The 22269-nt window shown below is 41.8% G+C and overlaps 1 protein-coding gene and 1 long non-coding RNA gene across 5 annotated transcripts in view; both read left to right on the top strand.

Moving 5' to 3' along the window:
* LOC144022601 (B-cell receptor CD22) overlaps positions 1-22188 on the top strand; it is a 37423-nt gene extending 15235 nt beyond the window's left edge. For 2 of the 4 annotated variants that reach the window (XM_077527526.1, XM_077527524.1), the window contains 15 exons: positions 5793-5938; positions 6084-6204; positions 6296-6432; positions 7468-7590; positions 7767-7913; positions 8979-9084; positions 9339-9502; positions 13115-13264; positions 13391-13522; positions 14495-14576; positions 15754-15802; positions 15920-16006; positions 16084-16217; positions 16501-16649; positions 21884-22188. In XM_077527526.1, coding sequence (XP_077383652.1) covers positions 5793-5938; positions 6084-6204; positions 6296-6432; positions 7468-7590; positions 7767-7913; positions 8979-9084; positions 9339-9502; positions 13115-13264; positions 13391-13522; positions 14495-14576; positions 15754-15802; positions 15920-16006; positions 16084-16217; positions 16501-16606 — 1684 coding nt within the window. In that variant the 3' untranslated portion in view covers positions 16607-16649; positions 21884-22188. The remainder of the gene's footprint in view (positions 1-5792; positions 5939-6083; positions 6205-6295; positions 6433-7467; positions 7591-7766; positions 7914-8978; positions 9085-9338; positions 9503-13114; positions 13265-13390; positions 13523-14494; positions 14577-15753; positions 15803-15919; positions 16007-16083; positions 16218-16500; positions 16650-21883) is intronic. The other 2 variants (XM_077527525.1, XM_077527527.1) reach the window with 2 other exon arrangements.
* On the top strand, positions 1013-2380 carry LOC144022521 (uncharacterized). The gene is made up of 3 exons (XR_013284350.1): positions 1013-1313; positions 1754-1984; positions 2256-2380. It is a non-coding gene; the product is annotated as an uncharacterized LOC144022521 (long non-coding RNA).
* Positions 22189-22269: the final 81 nt, after the last annotated feature.

Genomic DNA, 22269 nt, shown 5'->3' with positions numbered 1-22269 from the left:
CATCAATAACTACTCCAAGAAATTTGTTTTATAATTTGGACTTGATGAGGGATTTGTCTCGTGCCAAAAACTATTAACTTGGTTTTGTTTAAATTTAATGATCATTTGTTTATATCAAACCAATTTTTTATTGTATTCAATTCATACTCCACAGTAGTCAGAAGCTGCTTCAGGTTATCTCCTGAACATGAAAGCGTTTTGTCATCAGCAAATAAGACACTTTTAAATATTTTTGAGACACAACATTTATGTACAGTATAAATAGTTTAGGGCCTAGAACAGACCCTTGGGGAACTCCTTGAGTAATCGTCAAGTGTTTTGATTTTATATTGTTAAACTGCAAATACTGATATCTATTTTCTAAATAACTTTTCATCCATTTATATGTTAAACCTCTTACACCATATTTCTCTAATTTATTCATTAATATAGAATGGTCAATAGTATCAAATGCTTTCTTTAGATCCATAAAAATCCCAACAGTATTTTTTTTTATTATCTATGTTGGTAAATAGTGCTTCAACGAGTTTCATGACTGCCATTGAGGTGGTCCGTTTTTCTCTAAACCCTTATTGATTTTCCCTTAAGAGCTTATGATTCTCAATAAAATTGTCCAGTCTGTATGAAAAGTCCCAAAGTTAATGTGATTCAGTTGTGTTACAAGGTCTCAGGTGTAAATAGGGACAAGTGTGTTAAATTTGGTATTAAAACTCTCACACTCTTACATACTGGTCACTGAAAGTTCAAGATGTCACCTCATGGCAAAGAACCTGAAAAAAAAACAAAAAAAAAACTTTTGCTCTCCATATGGGGTATATGCCACGGAAGAGGCGGGACTGTTGTTGTTTTTGTTTGGTTCCGGTTCGGTTTGTGACGTGTGGGCTGTGTCAAAATACTTGTGCTTCCGACTTTGTGCCCCGCGGTTGCGCGTTCGCAACCCGGACCGGAACCAAACTGATGTGCAAAATCACGTCCCGCCTCTTCCGTGGCATATACCCCATAGACCTAGGCAATAGGTCGCTTGCACATGTCGTCACTTCCGCCTCGGATTTCTCGTAGTCGCCATGCTGGGTGGCCTCCATTTACGTAGCGATTCGGTCTAACACGTATCTATCACGTTTGTTTTCTGCGTTTAAAATGGTACATTGTTGCTGCATCGTTGGCTGTTCGAACAAAGCCAAGGGGGAAAATGGTCGGTCTTTTTTCCGAATTCCGAAAATAATTAGGAACCAGGGCCTGGAGACAGAGGAGTGCGGACTCCGGAGGGAAGTCGTTACTTTGGGCTCGTGTGTGCAGCGATCACTTTGTGAGCGGTAAGCTTGTTTACCTTTATTTAATGCATGAGGATTAATAACGTTTCGACCGCCCATATATGGGCAAGTTGCTTATGTTTTGGATTCATGAGCAAGCAAGTTCGGTAGTACAAGCTGGCTAGCGGACGTTAGCCGAAAGCTAACATCGAACATTTTCACCCAAGTAGGGCCAGTGCAAAGTGTTTACTGCTGAAATTGGATTGATTAGTCTTGGGCTTTTAATGCCGATAACATGTTTTTTGGTGGCAAAATGTAAACTTGGAAAAAAAAGAGACAGAAGGGGCTGATGCAAGAAAACAGACCCCCGGGGGTGATGCAAGAAAACAGACCCCCGGTAGCCTACACATCATGCTAAAGAACTTATTCACGGCCACCCTACTGCGGTAAAATAACCAGTCTTTCCATATTTTATTTGTTTATATATTTGTTTATTTTAACAGGTCGCCCTGCGCCCGTTTTTCTGTCCAATCATCCCGACTGGGCTCCAACATTAAAGTTGGGTCCCAAGTTACAACATCTATGTCTCAGCCCAGTCGGTGCCAAGATATGAACGTGCACAGGAGAGACAAGGAAAGAAAAGACGACTCGAAGTGGCAGAGATTGTTGCAGGTATGCAGCCAGATGGCTCCAGTAACCTGTACCCTCAAGTACTGCTGACATCATTGACTCTGGTATGCCACTCAGAATTCATTACATGATATATTGTATGCATGAGTGAATGTATGTGTTTGTTTGTGTGTGTACACGCACCTTATATTTTAGAGACATTTGGAAGTGTTTATAGAAATAAGTATTTGCCTGTAGCAATGTTCATACATTAAAAAATGCAACAAAATGTGTACATTTCTTTTACACTGACAAAAAAACTATACTACTTTACTATATTAAACCTATTACTGGTACCGTATTTTTTTGTGATTTTTTCTTTATTTTTTTCTTTAGGGATCTCATGCCACACCGACTTGATTGCCAATGACATGATGGAAACGAAGGCGAGCATCAAAGCATTGGAGGAGGACAACATGCGACTGTTTGTTTGGCGCTAATAAAGGCAGCGTTTATACAAATTCTATTGTTGGGTTTGTTTACAAAGCTATACATAATACAAATGACAGGATTTGACTCAATGTGCAATATGGTCCCTCTTAAAGTAATGGCATAAATCTCTATTATTTCTAAAAGCACAAAAAATGAAGTGAATAATGATTAGATGTAGTAATTTCAGGGTTAAAAATTGAACTGTTAATTAATGTAGTTTATTTTAGCACAGGTGCCTACCATCCTGAGATGACGGTATGATGTAATGTTGATGGGGTACGCAATGACTTTCATTATACTATGTACAGAGGAAAAAGTTGCTCTCTTTTAAATTTGTTTAATGAAAGACAAGTACCAGTACTGTGTTTCAGTTTTCCCAATAATCCTTGTTTCACACTTGTCACAAAACCACTGTCCTTTTGGCAGTCTAGATTGGCACACTTCAAGTGATATCATTTGATTTTACAATCTGCTGCAGCACAAAAAACTACTTTATTCCGCATCTTTGAAGTACATGAGCAAGTGGTAGGTGACAGCGGCTGAGCAGGAACACTGGAAGTCCACTGCTGATCTAGTAAATGCTCTCCCGAGCAGTTCAGGTAAGGAGGGGATTTTGGGAAAAAAAAACTCTGGCTTTTCCAACTGGCCAAAACGAGCGATCTGGGTGGACTCGCTCAATCACACTTTGTCCACACCACAAAGTCGCAGAAGTCCCGTCCAGTTAAACTCATCTGTGCCTGAATCTGAAAATATTACAAACATTGTAATGAAAATCTGAAACATAGAATTAAATAAGAAACTACAAAAAGTAAAGCCATACATACCTGGTAATAATATTGGTGTTGTCGTGACAAGTGATGGGAATTATTGCCATCCGGCACCAGACAGAAATTGGGTGTTGTGACAGCCTCCTTAACCGTGAGATCATAAGAAAAGCTGTCAGTATGCTCAGTAGTTACCATGAACACGTTTTATTGTACTGGAAACTGAAACTAAAAATACGTCCTCTGAGAGTGGTTAACCTTAACCATTTAGAATAAGTTGATTAAGTAACATGTAACTAGTGAAAGGGTAGCATTAAATTTAATTAAGCCACGGGGAGGCTGTGCATAGTTACTTTTTATTCTTATACGCTCTGCCATATTTGCCTGTTATAAAATTGTTAGAAAAACCACATCAGGTAAACCTAGCTGTGCATGTAAACACAATAACAGGAAGCCTGAGAACAAATCAACATTTTTGTGTGCAGAATTACCAACACCATGTGGTTTACTTACGTGCAACAGCAACAGTTTCTTCTGATGCGATGTTAAAGTTTACACTCTGTATCCACCCGCTTACAAAATAATTGTAAGCCTCCAGGGATTTGTTGGCGTGTTATGGAGCATGTTGTCAACACGAGGTAGGGAAAGATGTCCAGAGATGTCACATTTGGCCAGCAAGCTTTCTCCGTCAAAAAAAAAATCACCCTTGGTCAGGACGTAATTAGGATCAATCCCGCCACACAGAGACACCTTCTGCCTGTATCGTTGTTTTTGATCTTCCGGTAAATCGTGAAAATACTGCGAAAATTACATCAGGTTGATAAGCTCTACCGTGTAACTCGCGAGTGTACCTTGTGAACCGGCAGACACCCAATATGGCGCCCGAAGGAAAAACTCCCATGATGCATTACGATGTGCAAGCGACCTATAAGAAGACTTCCAATGACCTGAAATTGAGCTGCAGTACAGTGACTGAGACCATCCGCGGCTTTAACAGAACAGGTTCCACTTAGAACAGAGCTCGCCATGGTCGGCCAAAGAAGTGGAGTGCACTTGCTCAGGGTCACATCCAGAGGTTGACTTTGGAATATAGAAATTTGAGTGCTGCTAGCATTGCGTTGAAGGGGTGGGGGTCCGTTTGTCAGTTCTTAGACCATGGATTGCATGGCTGTCATTCTAGAAGGAATCCGCTTCTGAAGATGATGAACAATGAAGCCCGCAAAGAATTTGTTGAAGACAAGAAGACTAAGGACATGGATTACTGGCACCATGTTGTGTGGTCTGATGAGACCCAGATAAACTTATTTGGCTCAGACAGTGTCAAGTGTGTGTGGCCTTGAGAGGCTGATGCTAAAAAGGTGATGGACTGGTCAAGTGTCTCCAGACCTAAACTCTATTGAACATCTCTGGGGCGTTCTCAAACGGAAGGTGGAGGGGTGTCAGATCTTGAATACGCGCCAGCTCCATGGTGTCATCATTGAGGAAGGGAAGATGATTCCAGTGGCAACCTGTGAAGCTCTGGTGAACTCCATTCCCAAGAGAAGCAGTGCTGGAAAAGTAATGTTGGCAAGACCAAATATTGGCATGTTTCACTTAGGGATGTACTCACTTTTGTTTTCAGGGGCTTCCTTATTAATGGCTGTTTTGAGGGAACAATAAATTTACACTGTTATATAAGCTGTAAAGTGGCTACTTTTCATTGTGTCAGTGTCATATAATAATGGCTGCAGAAATGTGAGGGATATGTTCACTTTGTGAGATACTGTATGGTCAATTAAGAGACTTAAAGGCCCAGTCTTCCAGTTTCACTCAGGAAAATGCACTTTTTAAATACAGGATTTAAACAAACAAACTACTTCTCAATTTACAGATCTGGGCTTCTCTTAACGTGTGGTGGTGATTTTGTCCTAAACCACCCCCACCGCCGCCCCCAGCCTGTATTTCGCCATTTTGTGTTTGTTTTGTAAACAGCGGGACGCTCCTGTGGAAAGACAGTGTTTACAACCCTCCAGCCAATCGCAGAGCGGGGGGTGGCGTGTCGCAAACGGGCCCGGGCGAACGTGTCGGCTGCGTGACCTCATTCCCGCGGCAATTTGAAAGCACGCACGGATTTATTTGTTTTTTCACTTACTCACTCACAGAAGCTTACATGTGTGAATGAGTGAGTTTGTGACCCCCCCGCTCTGCGATTGGCTGGAGGAGTCTTTACACAGAAACGTCCTGCTGTTTACAAAACAAACACAAAATGGCAAACTACAGGCTGAGGGCGTGGGAGTTCAGGACAAAATCACCACCACACGTTAAGAGAAGCCCAGATCTGTAAATTGAGAAGTAGTTTGTTTGTTGAAATCCTGTATTTAAAAAGTGCATTTTCTTGAGTGAAACCGGCAGACTGGGCCTTTAAGCTAACCTAGTGTTTTTTTAAATGTGGGAGGAAGATAGAGTATCAGGCAAAACCCCATGCAAGCACAGGAGAACACGCACATTCTACACAGGAAGGCCTGAGTTGAGATTAAAACCCTGAAACTCAGAAATGGGAAATGCATGTGCCTGATCATCTTCATTCCTGTGGGTTCAGTCACCAGGGGTCCCAATACTTCTGTCCCCATAGGAGGTAGTTTAAAAAAAAAAAATTCAATCTACAGTATGAATGTCTCATTTTTACTTTGCATTGCAGCTACATCGGTGGGAGCTACTCCAGCTGTTCGGTCCAAATTCGGGCTGTCAAGCTGAGTGATGCAGGCCAGTACCACTTCAGGTTTGAGACAGACCAACCACTGGGAAGATGGACCTCTCCAGACACCATCACTCTAGATGTAACAGGTTGTTTGTTTGCCAACTAAAAGTGCTGAATCAGATGTGACAGATACTACAGATGAAATTCAACAAGTCTGTCCAAGCAGCGCTTTTCTTGCCAGGCATTCACACAAGACTTCACTTTGGTTTTGTGAATGTGTGCATGTGTCAGACCTCCAGGTCCAGCTGCATCCAACCAGGCCAGCCAACATGTTTGGCTTTGCAGAGACTGTGTTTGTAGGCTGCCAGGCCGCAGGATGTGCTGCCCCAGGAAGGAGCCTCGCATTGTACAGGTGATTGTATGCGAGCGTGCAATGTGCTCATCAAATGTGGTTTAAAGCTTAAGAAAAACAACAACAGTGTCATGTGATGCTTTGGACACAGGAATGGTCTAAACCTGGGTTCCTACGATAAATGGATGATTATCAAACGCTTCGACCGAGTGCACATTGGAGAATATGTTTGTCGACCAATCCCACCACAAAATGTGCAGTCCCCACCCCTGACTCTGGCTCTTGGCCGTAAGTAATTGCAGACAAAAGTTCACACACACCGCACCCACTTTCTTTTTGTTTGCAGTAGGATTTTTTTTTTTTATATATCATGCCTACATTTGAAGCAAACATCTTTGTTTTGACTTCGGACCGGCTTTGCATGCATGCCTCACAGTTCTGAGATTCTGATATGGTTCGAATCTCAGCTCTATAGTCTTGTGAATTTGTATGCTCACTATGTGTTTGCAAAGACTGTCACTGGGTCCGTTGGAACAGGGTCCAGCTCACCCACAACCCTCATGAGGACACCTGCTATAGAAAATGAGTAGCTAGATGATTAATTAAGTTTGACCACCAAAAACGTTTAATGACGAATGCTAAAATCCTAATGAATGCGCCATAAACGTCAATTGACGTCATCTACGTTTTTTTTCTTTTTGTTTGTTTGTTTTTTTTATCAATGGGCAGTGCAACATCTTGTGATGCGCTGCTCACTAACTATGGCCAGCAGATGGCAGCATTTTTTATCTCTTTTAAATGAGCTCAAGGTGTATGAAATTCTAATGAAACATGACGTATCTGGACTGGAATGGACTGGACTGCGATGAAACAGAACGTTTTCAAGGATGACATGAATGATCAATGCCTTTGTCACATTAAACCGAATTCACAGAGCATCACTAAACAAAAATACGTATTAGTACCAAAGTCACTGTTGTGCAGAAAATGTATCATTTCACAAAAAGCTTGTTTTCTCCTTATTTTTTTCTATTTTTGCTCAAGTGACTCAAATGACCTAATTTCAAATGGGGATTACTAAAGAACGGAATAAGGTAGAAACGTACATTTTTTTTCTGAAGAAAGAATGGAATCCAATTTTTCATATGGGATACACAATGTTTATGTTGTCATCGCGCAAAATATTCTGTTTACCTTGAAAGATGAGTGAAAATGCTCAAAATCAGCTAGCACTGTCGGGGTTGTTTTCTGGACATTTGCCAGTCAAAGAATTAAATGTGACATTATTCATCATCTAATCACATTTGTTTGTTTTTACTTCAGATGCTCCTCGTTCTACCTCCATCCAAGTTTTTCCTTTAGGGGAGGTGTCAGAGGGTGGTTCGGTTACTCTGTCGTGCAGAAGTGAAGCGGCGCCACCGGTAGAGAGCTTTGCCTGGTTCAAAGGTATTACAATCTAATGAGGCCATGTAGAACTGTACTGTATCATAGAGACAGTTGTTCCTCTAGCTTTTTCAATTTCAAAAGATGCACTGGTATTTTTGTTGTTGTTGTTGTTGTTGTTGTTGTTTTTTAATATATACAGAAAATGATGTATGATGTGTCTCACATCTCCTCCACAGACATGGAGACTGGCAGCATCCCAGACAGCTTTGGGCCTCAACTCCACCTTTCTCACCTCAAATACACGGACAGAGGAGAATACTACTGTGTGGCACGGAACTCCCTCGGAACGGAACGCTCCAAACCATTTCTTCTCAACGTAACATGTACATGCTTACTGATTTGATGCTAAGAATTAGGAGCATAAAAGTCAACTTTTAAATAATTGTTAATAATGATGGTGATAATAAGAAACTGTAACATACCAAGTCGGTCCAACCCCTACAAAACCCAGTGTCCTAACCGGCATAAAGGAGTTGGGTTCCAAGTTCTACATAGATGTAGCCACAGTTGGAGTCAAAAGTTTACATACACTCATCGTGGGCATGAATATCAAATTAATTTGGAAAATTGAATGTTCGGTTGCAAGTTAGCTTTAGCTAAGCCCTTTAAAACTCGAATACTCGTACCTTGTACCAAACGTATAGGAAATGCTTGTTTTGGAGACATTTAGCTGGGGGTGAGGCGACCTTACATAGTGTGACCATGACAGCGAGGCCATCCACACTGTAATCCCATTGAATCCATTGAAGACATCGCTCCAATTTGTGCATTCCTCATATACGATTTAGACAATCTGTGGGCATATTGCTTCACGATTTTGCTTGTTGGAGGTCCACAGCTTGTTGGAACCTTGTTTGGTCTAGTTTTAGTGAAGCTGACAAAAGTTTTGTGGATCGATTTTACAGTGGTTGTCGATGCAACTTCGAGCCAAATGTCGGAGCTGTGGGCGTTTGGGGGTGTGGTTTCAGAATGGTCAATTCAAAAGACCTGACACTGCCAACGTTGTATCAACAAAGTATTGAGCAAAGGCTCTGAGTCTGAGTACAAACAATGTCTGTCTGTCTGATGAAATGAAACCAAAGCAACGTTAGTTGATCATGGGCTGACAATGTGATGCGAGAGGTTGCCTAATTTTTGGTTTTGGATGGATGGATGGATGGATGGATGGATGGATGGATGGATGGATGGATGGATGGATGCTTGGATGGATGGATGGATGGATGGATGGATGGATGGATAGATAGATAGATAGATAGATAGATAGATAGATAGATAGATAGATAGATAGATAGATAGATAGATAGATAGATAGATAGATGTTTATCTTTCTGTGTGTGTCAATAGAATGTCACTGTTTCAAAGTCCCTTTTTTCTTTGTCCCTTTTCAGTCCCACCAAAAAACACCCATGTGCTGGTAACACCGTCTGGTGACATTCGAGAAGGCTCTTATGTGAACCTCAGCTGTGTTAGTCGTGCCCACCCACCTACCAGCAGGTGGTATTTCATGATCAATTATCATTATGATTGTCCACAAAATGCAGTTCACATGACTGTGATCTTTTATGGCATCACTTGCATATTAATGTTGTAATTGTCTAGTCTGCTTCTTGTTTTTCGTCTTTCATTAGGACTGAGTAATTTGAATTCATTTATATTGGGCATTTTTTCAAATGTAAGCGGTTTTACGATTGAGTTATTGCTCAGTCCTACAAATCACTTTTATCATGATCATCCCCATCCTCCTTTAGGCATGCTTGGTATCGCATCCTAGGAGACCAGGTGTTAGCAAAAGGAAGCGTCCAGAACTTGACGTTCCCATCAGTGCGTGCTCACCACGCTGGTCAGTACTACTGCACGGCATGGAACCGATTAGGACACCAAACCTCTCATACCACCGCTCTCACTGTGCTGTGTAAGTTGTGTTTGATTGTAACCATGCTTGTTCACTGAGGGAAGATCAATCAGAGACAAGCCTGGGAATGATGTGTCACTTCTCATATTGTATATCTGCCTCCTCTCCTCAATCACTTTCTAGTCAAGCTTTCTGTCTCTCGCTCCCTATTTGTCTGTCCAGCAGCCTCTTCTCACAGTCTGCTGGCTGGCATTGTTCAGTCCTGTTCAGATCTTACCATCAAAACATGTTTCCCCTCTTTTTTTTTCTTTTTTTTTTTAATACACCTGATTTATTTGGGAAAATGTTAAAATACAATAATGAAAAAAGGTATATCTAGAATACAGGAAGTGAAAATGGAACATCTACAGCTCTCTGTGCTTGAGAATTTTGACTCATTTATCCAAAAGTTTTTTTCTGGTTTCAAAATCTCTGCTGGCAGCGTGGTTGAGTTTGTGGAGTTTGCATGTTCTCCATGTTCCTGTGTTTTCTGTTGGACACTGGAAGACATCCTCCCATTTTCCAAAAACATTCCTGTCAGTTTAAATGGAGGCTTTAAATTGTCTATAGGTGTGAATGTGAATGATTGTTTGCTCTTTTAATGTGCTCTGCAATTGGCTTGCGACCAGTCCAGGGTGCATCCTGCCTCTTACCCAAAGTCTGCTGAGATAGGCCAGAGCTAAAATAAATAAATAAATAAATAAATAAATCAAAATTGGATTCACAGTAAATGCATCTAAGCATTCCTTTCTAGACCTTTCTATGGAGTCATGCTGTTACACAACACAAATCTACACTCCCCACAAAGTTGAAACTTGCATCGAACTGAATTAAATGTCTCGTGAGATGAAGGATCAAGAGGGGAACTTAGCGGGCTAAGCACAACCTCTGATTGATAAGAGTGCAATCAGTTGTTCTCGATACTGTAGTGCAGGGTTCTCAAACACAACTTTTACAGATGGTCAAAAGATTTTTTTCTTAGACCTACTGAAGAGTAAAAACAACAACAACAACAACAACAAAAACAAAAGCACACACAAAACGCCGAGGCCAATGGCATGGCAAAAAAATTGGGGGTCACAATAACATTAAACTTTAATGTCAATAGAGATCCGGACGTTAACGTCACACATTCCAAAATGGGCATGAGCGCAGCCATTTTGGCAGCATAGAAAACGCATCTGCCACATTGAGTAAACGGGAAGCGCCACACTTAAAAAAATGATTGACAGCTGTTGTGGACCAGCTGCCACATCCAGAACAGGCAGAAAAAGAAAAAAAGAAAGGCTCGAGCATGCTCCAGGCTACCAAAAGAGGAACAAATGCTTAGCCAGTGTTGCACTTTGTACATGTTGGCTAAATCACCAGATGCTGTTACCAAATGCAAAATGTGAGGGAAATAATCTGTTTTGTTCGTTTGCGCTGCTACGGTTTAATAGCTATTACACAGTTGAATCTAATAACTGACCACCACCATATAGAAGACTTTTTACGGTATAAATGACGGAGGCTGCAGCCGAATTAGCAGCTGCTAAGTTGCTAATGTACCTAAATAACACAGGCAAGACTTGTGTGAAACTGCTACCTTCGATGGCATTTTGACCACATATACAGGGGAAATAAATCAGGATTGTACAAACTTGTAAATCCTTTGTATGATCAGATTTGAAAGCACTCAGCAGCAAGAGAGGAAGTAATTCCACGTAGCAGCGTTGCCAATTTGGGGGGGAGCACTCCTGACATTTCATCGGCAATCCATCATGTCCACCTCGCGTATATCATGTCATTTTTATCAAAGTGACTATCAATGCTCTTGGGTGGAAAGTTGATGGACAAAATACTAGTTTTTGCCCTCCTCGCCGTTCTAGTCCATTAACGCTGTGCCACTAATTTCCTTCTGCAGGAAGGCGCGTTCAGAGAAAGCCACATGACATCTCTATTGGGGGACTGCAAAATATCCTGCAGACCACAAATGGCCCCGGGCCATAAGCTTGAGACCACTGCTGCATAATGGCATTGTGAACATTGATCTTGACATTAACATTTTCATACACAAACCGTTATATCTTTCTATCCATCCATCCATTTTCTGAACCGCTTGTTCTTCACAAGGATTGTGGGGGGAGCTGGAGCCTATCTCAGCTGGCTATGGGCAGCAGGCGAGGTACACCCTGAACTGGTTGCCAGCCAATCACAGCTTTATATCTTCCATATGACCCAAAAAATAATAATGAAAAGGCTTTTTTGTTTCATAAAAATTATCTCCGAATGTTACAAAACAAGACATTGGCTTGACAGTTTGGGGCAGTCCTTCTTAAATCTTACATCCACGACAGTCGGTGGCACTCTCGTTGTTCAAGTGTGCGCAGGGAGTATTAGCTCGATGGTGTAGGGTTCACCAATTCCCGTCCTCGAGGTCTGGAGGCCTGTAGGTTTTAGATGTTTCCGCCTACCAGCACATTTGATCAGAATTAATGAAATGAAAGATCAGGATTGCTCTCAGGCATGGTGATGAGCTGATTATATGAATCTAGTGCTAGTGGGTGGACCGTGGAAACATCTAAGACCTGCAGGACTCCGGACCTTGAGGACCAGAATTGGTGAACCCTGATGTATAGTTTTTTGGCAATAATCATGCGCACACAGTACAGAGCAGAAGATATGAAGTGCAGTCAACAAACTCTTACTTAACCCTTAAAGGCAGGGTCTTCCGTTTTCACTCAGGAAAATGCAGTATATAAATATAGGATGTACAGTCATGAATTCCTTTTCAATCGACACCTCTGGGCTTCTGTTAAAGTGTGGTGGTGATTTTTTTGGGGCGTCAATCACTGTCAGCAGACGGGGCCGGGTGAATTTGTCGGCTGCATAACGTCACTCCCGTGGCAACTTGACAGCACGAAAGTTGTTTTTTTTCACTCACTCACTCACTCACTCACTCACTCACTCACTCACTCACTCACTCACTCACTCACTCACTCACTCACTCACTCACTCACTCAAAAACCAAAAATCGGTGCGTGCTGTCAAGTTTCCGCGGGAGTGACGTCATGTAGCCAACAAATTCGCCAGGCCCCTGCGAGTGAGTGACACGCCCGCTGCCACCCCCACTCTGCGATTGGCTGGAGGGGTAAACAACTTTCTGTCCACAGAAATGTCCCGCTGTTGACAAAACAAACACAAAATGCCAAAATACAGGCTTGTAGTTTAGGAAAAAATCACCACCACAGATTAACAGAAGCCCAGAGGTGCCGATTAGGAAAGAATTCATGGCTATACATCCTGTATTTATATAGTGCATTTTCCTGAATGAAAACGGAAGACCCTGCCTTTAACTATTTAACAGAGATGGAAAATAAAGGTGGAAAGAGACTAAAAAACTATGTTAAAGTTTTGTTGTAAATTGATCTACATTTCTTTCTATTTTAGTTTTCTTTAATTCTAGTGAGTATAACAATGTTATACAGAGGCATAGTTACAATAATTTTATAGAGAAACGATGCTTCGTATTTATAGTTTGGGGTGTGTGTAATATTTTCTTCTTTCTAGTAACAGAAAACAAATTAAGAAGCACTGGTTTAGGCCCACAAGAACTCCAAACGGCTTTCTGAAGTGATGTCTACTTTCAAACAGACCCTCCCAAGAACACTTCAGTGCTGGCTCGTCCTTCCAGTGTGGTGGATGCTGGTCGACCTTTGACTCTGACCTGCAGCAGTCAGGCCAACCCAGCCGTAGACAACTTCACTTGGCATCGTTTAACCCACAACGGTGCAGCAGTACAATGTTCGTGGCACGATAACAAAATGTTTTCACTCCAGTCAAACTAAAAAGCAAGCCCAACGAACATGTAAGTTGCTATTCATTTGTCCACATCCCGCTCTGTCTTTCTCTCTGCATTCCCTGATGTAGCGTGGGGTAGCCGGACGGGTCCTGTGTTCACATTCGCAGAGGTCGGACCCGGAGAAAGTGGTCAGTACTACTGTGAGGCTAGAAACCGCATCGGAGTTCACAGCTCTCCTGTCCTTACAGTACGAGTCAGAGGTATTTGGGTGGGACACATGCCATCGCACTGCCAAATGGGTTTCTTTGTCTTTCTTTAAGATGTGCATTTTAAATATCATACAAACTACAATAAGACATTATTAATCCTGCAGTGGTGAAATTAAAGCTCCACAGCACCAAAGTGGACAAACAGTACATAATATGTATCAAAGAATTTAAAAATAATAATAATAATAAAATAGGTACAGTAAATGGATGATGATTACATATAGCCGGTTACATTAATAGTTTCTATGCTTGGTTTTTATAATATATTAAACATGACTCTTATTCAGGTGTACATATTCATGTTGAAGCAACACATTACAGCAGAAATGTTTATAAAGAGATTATAGTGAATATAAAGACCTGTTTTTGACAGCAGCATGGAAAGTAAGGAGGCTCCATGCTGTGAGACACAAATTGTTGCAGCTGAATTTAGTGAAGGTATGAGTCACATTCACTTCCAGTCTGGAAGCTATTGTACTCCGTCTCTGCATTGTGGCACATTCCACTGACAATTTTAGATGGAAAGCAAAATAACAAAGTGTCACCAAGAAGAGCAGCTTTCTACTCTTCCCTATAAGTATTAGAACTGAAATGAAAATCTATTATGATGAATTTCATTGCGTTTGAGAGGATGAGTGCAAGGAAAACTTCCAATTCCTCTCTGGACTCTGTTGCATCTGTTTCTGTGAGTCATGGTGAGTCATGTAAAGCTGTCGTACTTATGAGGGAGGAGGAAGAGGAGATGAGGTGTTGTGGAAAATGACTATTTGAGGCTAGACAGCTGAAGAAGGGGAGCTCGCTTTGGAAATCACAACTGGAAACACGAGACTCCAGTCTAGACGTTGGCAAAATGGTGCACACCTCTTTTTCCATATCTCTTAATGCTCACTTTCTATTTTTATGTCTGCTGAACTATTTCTATCGCAGTTATTTTGTGCCTATTCTCTCCATTTCCATCACCAGGACGACTAAAGGTTATTGCTTTGGCATCAGCGGTGGGCGTGTCTGCTGGCCTCATCACTCTGACACTGGCCATTATGATTAGGTGACATAGCAACCTTTATTAAAAGATTTTATTTGTATTCAGAGACTGTTTAGTTAACATAAGTATTGTTTAATGATGGGTGAATGTGAGCCTTTGTAAAGTGCTTTTCTTCTCTTTGGTTTATCAAAATAGTTTGCTGCTATTTTCAACCTCCATGGATGATGACACAATATATATATATATATATATATATATAAAAAGATGTACATGGAGAGGTGTAGCCATTTGCATTTCAGATGCATGAAAGCTGAGCCAATGCTTGCTAGCTCGTAACAAGATGATATATGTAACAATTGTATTCTTTTCTTGGTATTTAGGTAATAAAAGACTGTTCTTACCTATTTTCTGAGTTTGGTAATGTGACATTCGCAAGCTGAGCCGTGATTGGTCATTATTACCTGAGCCCCCTGAGATTGATAAAATCAGTTGGATTTTGCTGCTTTATTCATATTCCAAAAATGCAACATTAATCAGAATACCGTGTTTAGACTTGTGGTGCTGCATAGAACATACTGTAGAAAAAAAAAAAAAAAAAAAGACTCACAATTCAGTGTTTTCAATTAACAACACAAATAATGCAATTTCTTAATTCAATTTAGCTACTAATTATAAGAAATGATTCAAGCCTTAGCGGGATGGTGGATGACCGGTTAGCACATTCACCTCCCAGTGCTAAAGAGTCAAGATCAAGTCCGGGCTTCGGCCTTCCAGGGTGGAGTTTGCATGTGCTCCCCGTGCCTGTGTGGGTCTTCTCCGGGTACTCTGGTCTCCTCCCACGTTCCAAAGACATGCATGGCAAGTTAATTGGGTGCTCGAAATTGTCCCTCGGTGTGATTGTGAGTGTGGATGGTTGTTTGTCTCCATGTGCCCTGCGATTGGCTGGCAATCAGTTCAGTACCTGAAGACAGCTGGGATAGGCTCCAGCACCCCCGCGACCCCTGTGAGGAATGTTAAGAAAATGGATGGACGGATTCAACTGTTCATTTGTAACTTACTGCTGACTCTGTAATGACACTGTATTATTTTTTTATTTTTCAAAACTTAGAATTGTTTAAAACTCTGCACCTTGGAAGAGGTTGATCTTCAATCTACAGTATATTACCTACTCAAATTAAATATTGGCATCATGATACTGGTATCTTCATAGCTGATGTAATCTTGTGTCTATTGTCCACAGTAAGAACATGCACACAGTTGACATGGAATTAGTTGGTGGAGCAACCAAGGTACGTTTTTTTGAATACAAAATTTATGATACATTTAACATAATGATTTCACTTTACCTTTTAATAGAGTACCATGTCATTCAGGATCATTCTAATACTAGTTTTTGTGTGTTTTAGCGGCCCTCAGTTACAGCTGACACCATGTTCTATGAGACGACACAACCGATGGTGCCATTGAGAGAGACCTTAATGGCTGACATACCAGTAGGAAGAACTAAATGTATTAAAATCTTTGAATCATAGAAAAGGCATGAAGCCATACTGTACACTCTTTTGTGTAGGAAGAACCTGAAGACTTGAGTGACAGCTCCCATCCCGCAATTGTTCCTCTTAAGGATGCTCCTCCAATCACAGGAGCTGAAACATACAGCCCCGCCTCCAAATACATTACAGTCCATTACTCCAGGCTGTCAAGGTATTAGCAAAACTACTTTATCTAATCTGCTCCATATTTTTTTAAAAAAATTCTCTCTCTTTCTTACGCATTAATTTGTCATCTGAAGCACATGACTCCCACCTAAAGTGTTGACAGCAGAACTCTAGACACGTTATTATTACGACATCATCTCATTGTTCTCTGCTTTCTTTATCCTTGTGTTGTTGAAAGGCAAAAGTGAAGTATGTGGTAATGATGCTGATGTGATTCAGATGTGCTCATGAGCTCATATGGTTGCCCTTTGCTGCTGATGCTGATCCAGGGGAGAACAGCTACAGGTCCAAAACCTGCCACTTGGGGGCGATAGAAAACCAAAGGAGCCCACGAAAGTTGTTTACAGTCTACTGCCCCACCATTTGCACCACTGACCTGAGAAGGCAGTTCAAGTCGAATCTACATTTCAGAGTAAATGTAAGTGCATAGATTTTAATGTAAGTTTGGTGACACTCACAGCCACAAGACAGGGTTCAATTACACATTTAATTAGCTCATAGATGAGTCGGGCGTCCATTTCCAGGTCAAAAAGGAGGACTTGTTTTAAAAAATTAATACATCAGACTCACGATGTAGTTTTGCATGGTTTATAGATCATGTTTGTGTAACTCAATTGTAAAAAAAAAAAAAAAAAAAAAAAAAAAATCAATAAAAAGTCAAACATCTTTTTGACCATTTATTTAGTTTACAGTAGGCTACTATCTTTTTAAACCACAAAGCAGTGACATGCTTTTGTAACAGTGCAACGTGCCACAAAACAATAACTTATTTTGAAAAGCAAATAATAATGAAAAAATGTCTTCAAGGATGACGCACCTGCTACTCGCCTCTTGCTTCTCCCGCGTGATGTTCTTAATTTGCCATGACCACGTCCACATCACACCGGGAAACCGTTAAATGAGTCTTGACTGCTTTTGGCCAGGAAATTGTGCTCTTTCGTCCATTCATTGTTAAAAAATGTCTGTTGTTTTGACATTTTTTGCTAGCATTGCCTTTTTCTTCTTCTTTTTTTTTTCTTTTTTTTGCTTGCTAGCGCTGCTGTCAAAGAAAGCGGCGAGGAAATGATGTAGTCAGATAGCCACATGTGGAGCTTTGTTTACATTTATTGAATCAATGATATACGAGATTTTTAACTGAAGCCACTCTTGGCCAATCATAGACCAGTTGTGACAAATGTGGGGTGGGGCTGATGTTGGGTCTAAACTCAACCACGGCTCATTTTCTTTGAAAGGGAGGACAAACCAGCATCCTGCTTGGGGTTGCGCAGGACCAGAGATGAGAAAAGTCATTCTGTACTTGAGTAAAAGTACAATTACTTGCATAAAAAATGACTTTGGTAAAAGTAAAAGTACTCATTCAAATAATTACTGAAGTAAAAGTAAAAAAAGTACAGGCTCTAAAATGTACTTCACAAGTAAAAGTAAAACGCATTTTTACCGGATGTTTCCTCCCTGTGTCATATAATTTTAAGACAATTAAATTTAAAAGATCATTACTTAACAAATCCTTAAAACTGACTAAATCGCCTCATGAAGCCCTTGCAGCATTTTTTTTACTCCTCTAGATGGTGCCCTTGGTTTAAAGATGCAATTGAAATTAAGTTTTCACTACTTGCCTTAAATACACATAGGCCTATAAATTATTAAATGTTTGCAGGAGGAAACTTGCATATTTTTTAATTAAAGAATTATAACTGTAATTCAACAAATGATGCCTGTGCCAAATCAAATATTGGGGTTTAAGGAACGATAAAAGGAAAAATGGGGTCTTCACAGCAGCACATACCATACACTTGTTCACGTTTTAATTTAATTTAAAAAAAAATGTTTTAACTTGTTAAAAAATAGTGACCACCCCGCCACGAACCCCCCACCCACCGACATCGCCCCAAGCCCTATGCGAACTGCCTACGAGCTGTATATGTCTAATCTGTACATATACCGTATAGTTTATACAGTAATCTGCTCAGGCAATCGGCTTTCCAGTCATATATTCAGATCAGTGCATTAACCAGGGCCAAGCTAATGAAAGGGCAGACCCGTCACCAGAGCCCAGGCTTAAGGGGGGCACATGAAATGCATGGGCGGGCCCAATTATTATGAATACCATATTGACAGCATTAACTTGCCCAATATATTTGGATAAATTTATGTAGCACTGTCGTGCATCTATCCATTGAATGGCGCCCGCTGACAGTATTATCATAGACCGCATTTACAGTATACACACATAAAGTAGACTGCAGTGGCGTCGTGAGTACGTTGACGCCGCAGCCATATTGGATGAGGCAAAGTGAAGCTATTTGTAAAGATGCCTCCTTCTGTTTCTCCTTGGAGATGTATCATCAAGCCACAACTCATTGGATTAATAAGGAATTATTATTACCTTTGATTATATTATCCCATTCAAAGTCAATCTTACTATTTTTGCCGATGTAATGGCAAATACAATTGCCACATCCAATAGGGCGGATGTGCTGACATATTGCTTCATTGACGGCTAGGCAAGGAAGGAGGCCATGAGGCTATGGCAACCCACAGACTTGCCGTCCACAGCAATATGGCGGGCCAAAATGAATAAAATAAACATTGATCGTAGAATGGGAACACCCCTTATTAAAAACAGATTGGAGGAATTATAAACAGTAGGAAGAGGGCACGTTACGGGATCTATCCCGCAGCCAGCATACCACTCCAAAAACAATTTCCCCCTGTAGGTAAACAGTGAATGAGTGGACAGAGCCCTGGCATTAAGGATGGAGCTGAGGGGATCGGGATGCCAAGTCCAACCCCACTGTTGGGATAGCAGATCCATCCGCCTGAACAGAGGCCACCGTTCAGAGGAGCAGCACCTTCATGCCACCCGACTGCAGGGGTGCAAGGGCTGCCTTCACTACACATGTGAACACTCTGGGAGATGGTGACAGCCTGAATGGGAGTACTCTGAATTGCCAGTGGTGACCCCTGTAGTCAAAGCAGGGAAACCTCCTGTGCTGAGGAGCAATAGGGATGTGGAAGTAAGCGTCCTCCAGCCATGAGGCAACAGCTGCCTTGATATTGTTTTCTAGCTTGATATTGTTTATCATGCCATCTGCTAACTTATGACGGCACAAACGGCCACGTACGTGTTGCTTTGATTGCTTTGTGGCTTTGTTTTGTTCTGTTGGTGAAGAGGCTGGTTCTCGCCTCCTCTCCCACACGAAGATAGCAGCCAGTTGACTTGTGCATACTCCCGGCGCATCGATTGGTGGCTCTATGGAGGACACCGCTTGCTGTGAGCACTGTGCCGTCTGTCTTTTCTCAGCCTCCAACTTAGTGTGGCCTCTCTCCACTGGACTACTTATCAGAGTCTCACTAAGATCCCGGAATCTCATCTTTTTTATTTGACAGACCTTCATTCCTGCTGGTACAATTCAAGTGTTTATCCTTGGCTCCCGGCAGACGGCCATGCCCTGGCACGGATGCCAGGGCATGTTTCTTTATCTTTAGGGTTTCTTAATCTTCATCGGTTTGGACCGTATGCCTAATGTGGAATATTTTGTGTCTTCACTCATTGTTTCCCCTGAGGAAGCCCTTAGAGAGGCTGTGAGATGCCCTAACTCTCAGTGGCGCTTAACGGACAAACTGATCTCTAAGTCGTATAACGCGGCGGCGATGGGAGCACACCTGGCCAATGCCCAAGCTCATCTCTTACTTGCTCTCTCCGCCGCTTTGACAACAAAGTGGAAGAGGCTTCATCATTTATTAACATGGCTTTGAGGGTCTTAGCCCTCCTTACTAGGGAGCATGGCAGTAGTTTGTCTTTTCTCATCCAGGTGTGCCATCAGGTCTGGTTGGCTCAGTCTCCCTTGTAAGAGCCCTCCCAGAAGGGACTGCATCACCTCCCTGTGGTTCCGGGTCAGGTTTTCATTTTTGCTGTGACAGGAGCGCTACAATGTACAATATGTGCAAATGATGCGAAGCAGAAATTTGCTAGCCTTACCAGGCCTTATGCTCCGTCAAGCTCTGGGGGAGCTGCTCTCCCGGCCGCCCCTCTGTCACGTGCTGTGCAGAATTTTCAGCCTACAGGGGTATCTGGGGCTCGTCGTCCCTCACAGAGGCATATCACAGACGCCTGTGAAGTCCGTCCCTCTGGCCGAGGGCCCTCTGGTCAACCCCGAGCACACACTATGCCTCGTCCCTCCCGAAACCCTAAATACAGGAGGGCCAGGGATTGAGCCCGAGGGGCCGGCAGTCAGTTACTTTTCCTGTCAGCAGCTTAACTACTGGGCTGCCCTCGCTTCGGACCCATGGGTGCTCTGGACCTTGACTCATGGGTACAGGATTCAGTTCCGACGCCGGCCCCCTCTCTCCAGCCGGGTTAGGGAGACTGTCATCAGCAACCAGAAAGGGCAGTGGCTCGAGATCAGGAGCGAGCAACCCTCCTTGCCAAGTCAGCTATCGAAGCAGTGGATCCCTTGGCTCATCCAGAGGGATTCTACTCCCCCTACTTTCTCCTTCCAAAAAGACAGGCGGATTCTGTCCTATCCTAGATCTGAGAGGTCTCTACCGTTACCTCAGGGTGCTAACTACGTCAGTCGTGTTGAGGACAATAGCTCGAGGGGAATGGTTCACTTATTGCGAGGCAATACAAGATAGGAGAGGATACGAAAAACCGTACTATCACTAGCAAATTGTATTCAAAACAAGTTAAAGCAACAGTTGCTGACATACACCATACATAACCATGAATTTGAAGCTGTACTCATCAATGAGGCGCCAAAATCATGGGAAGATGGAAGGAGAGTTCCAGCATCCACACATATATCTCAAAAACTAGAAAATACACTGAGCCGTCGCAGCCAAGGAGGGTGGGGAACCACCACGATTACAGGCCACCAGGAAACGAAGAACTGCGGTAAACAATGTGAGTGAACCGCATGAGAAGGGTAAAAAACTGGGTTCTGGCTACCATCCTTGTTTATAAATGAAGCATCAGCTGGAACCATGGACATGTCCTTTTATGAATTATTTTCTCGAGTGACACTTGCGCGTTGGGGATTTCTGTGCTGTTTTCAGCGCTGCCATCTGGCGGTTGTTCGTTGAAAAATGTTTATTTTTTTTATTTTTTTTTTATTTTTTTCATTTGTTATACATTGATTGTGTGCTCTCTGGTGTTGTGCAGTTTTTCCAACAGTGTTTCCTCTGTGGTTCAACAACCACTTGTCATTGACAGCGAGTGCGAGTTCTGAACATGATCACACATGCTGATTCATCATTGTTGATTGTTGCATTAAACCAAACACCATATTGTGGATCTGCTGCTGACAAACTGAGTCCAAGTTCTTTTCAACATATCATAAAACAAGCAATCTGAAATTATCTATGGTGAAAAATAATACTAATAATAACTTTCCTTGCACTATGCAAATTTAGCCTGCTACTGCATTTTAGACTGGAAGACAAAAGAAATAAAATGAAATACTGTATATGGCACATGACTGGCTGCTTTCTTATAAATGATGCTTGCTTTTACTTAACAGAAGGTAAACTTAAATCAAGCAATTACATTTGTCTTTTTTGTTGCTAGTACAGTATAGGCTTTGTTGGTGTTGGTGATATATTCCTTGAAATCATTTCTGTTTTGTACTTTTTTTTCATGGTCTTCAAAAGCCCCTAAAGATAAAAGTCAAGTGAGGTGACAGCTGGGGAACTGGTATGCCACAACAAAAGGCCATGCTGACCAATCTGGAAAACTGCTGATCAACTTTTGACGCACATCAACACCACAATGAGAAGGAGCTCCATCTTGCTGGAACCACATATAACCTTCATGACGCCGATAACCTCTCATTTGGTGGAGAACCATATTTAAATGTGTATTCAAAAAAATGGTTTTACTGAAGTTATGTATGGAAACCACAGGGCATCCTGTTACTAAATTAATAAGCACAAACCTGTGCAAACAATAAAATGGAGACTGGGGTCAATCTTTTTTTTTCTGCTAAGTGAGATTACAAAACACAGTCAGGTCAGTCTGGCCTGTGTCAGGTTGTCAT

Source organism: Festucalex cinctus, chromosome 7, assembly GCF_051991245.1.
Source record: "Festucalex cinctus isolate MCC-2025b chromosome 7, RoL_Fcin_1.0, whole genome shotgun sequence".
In the NCBI taxonomy this organism is placed as follows: Eukaryota; Metazoa; Chordata; class Actinopteri; order Syngnathiformes; family Syngnathidae; genus Festucalex; species Festucalex cinctus.
Note: the sequence above shows the minus strand (reverse complement) of the source record. Positions and strands in the feature narration are given on the sequence as shown.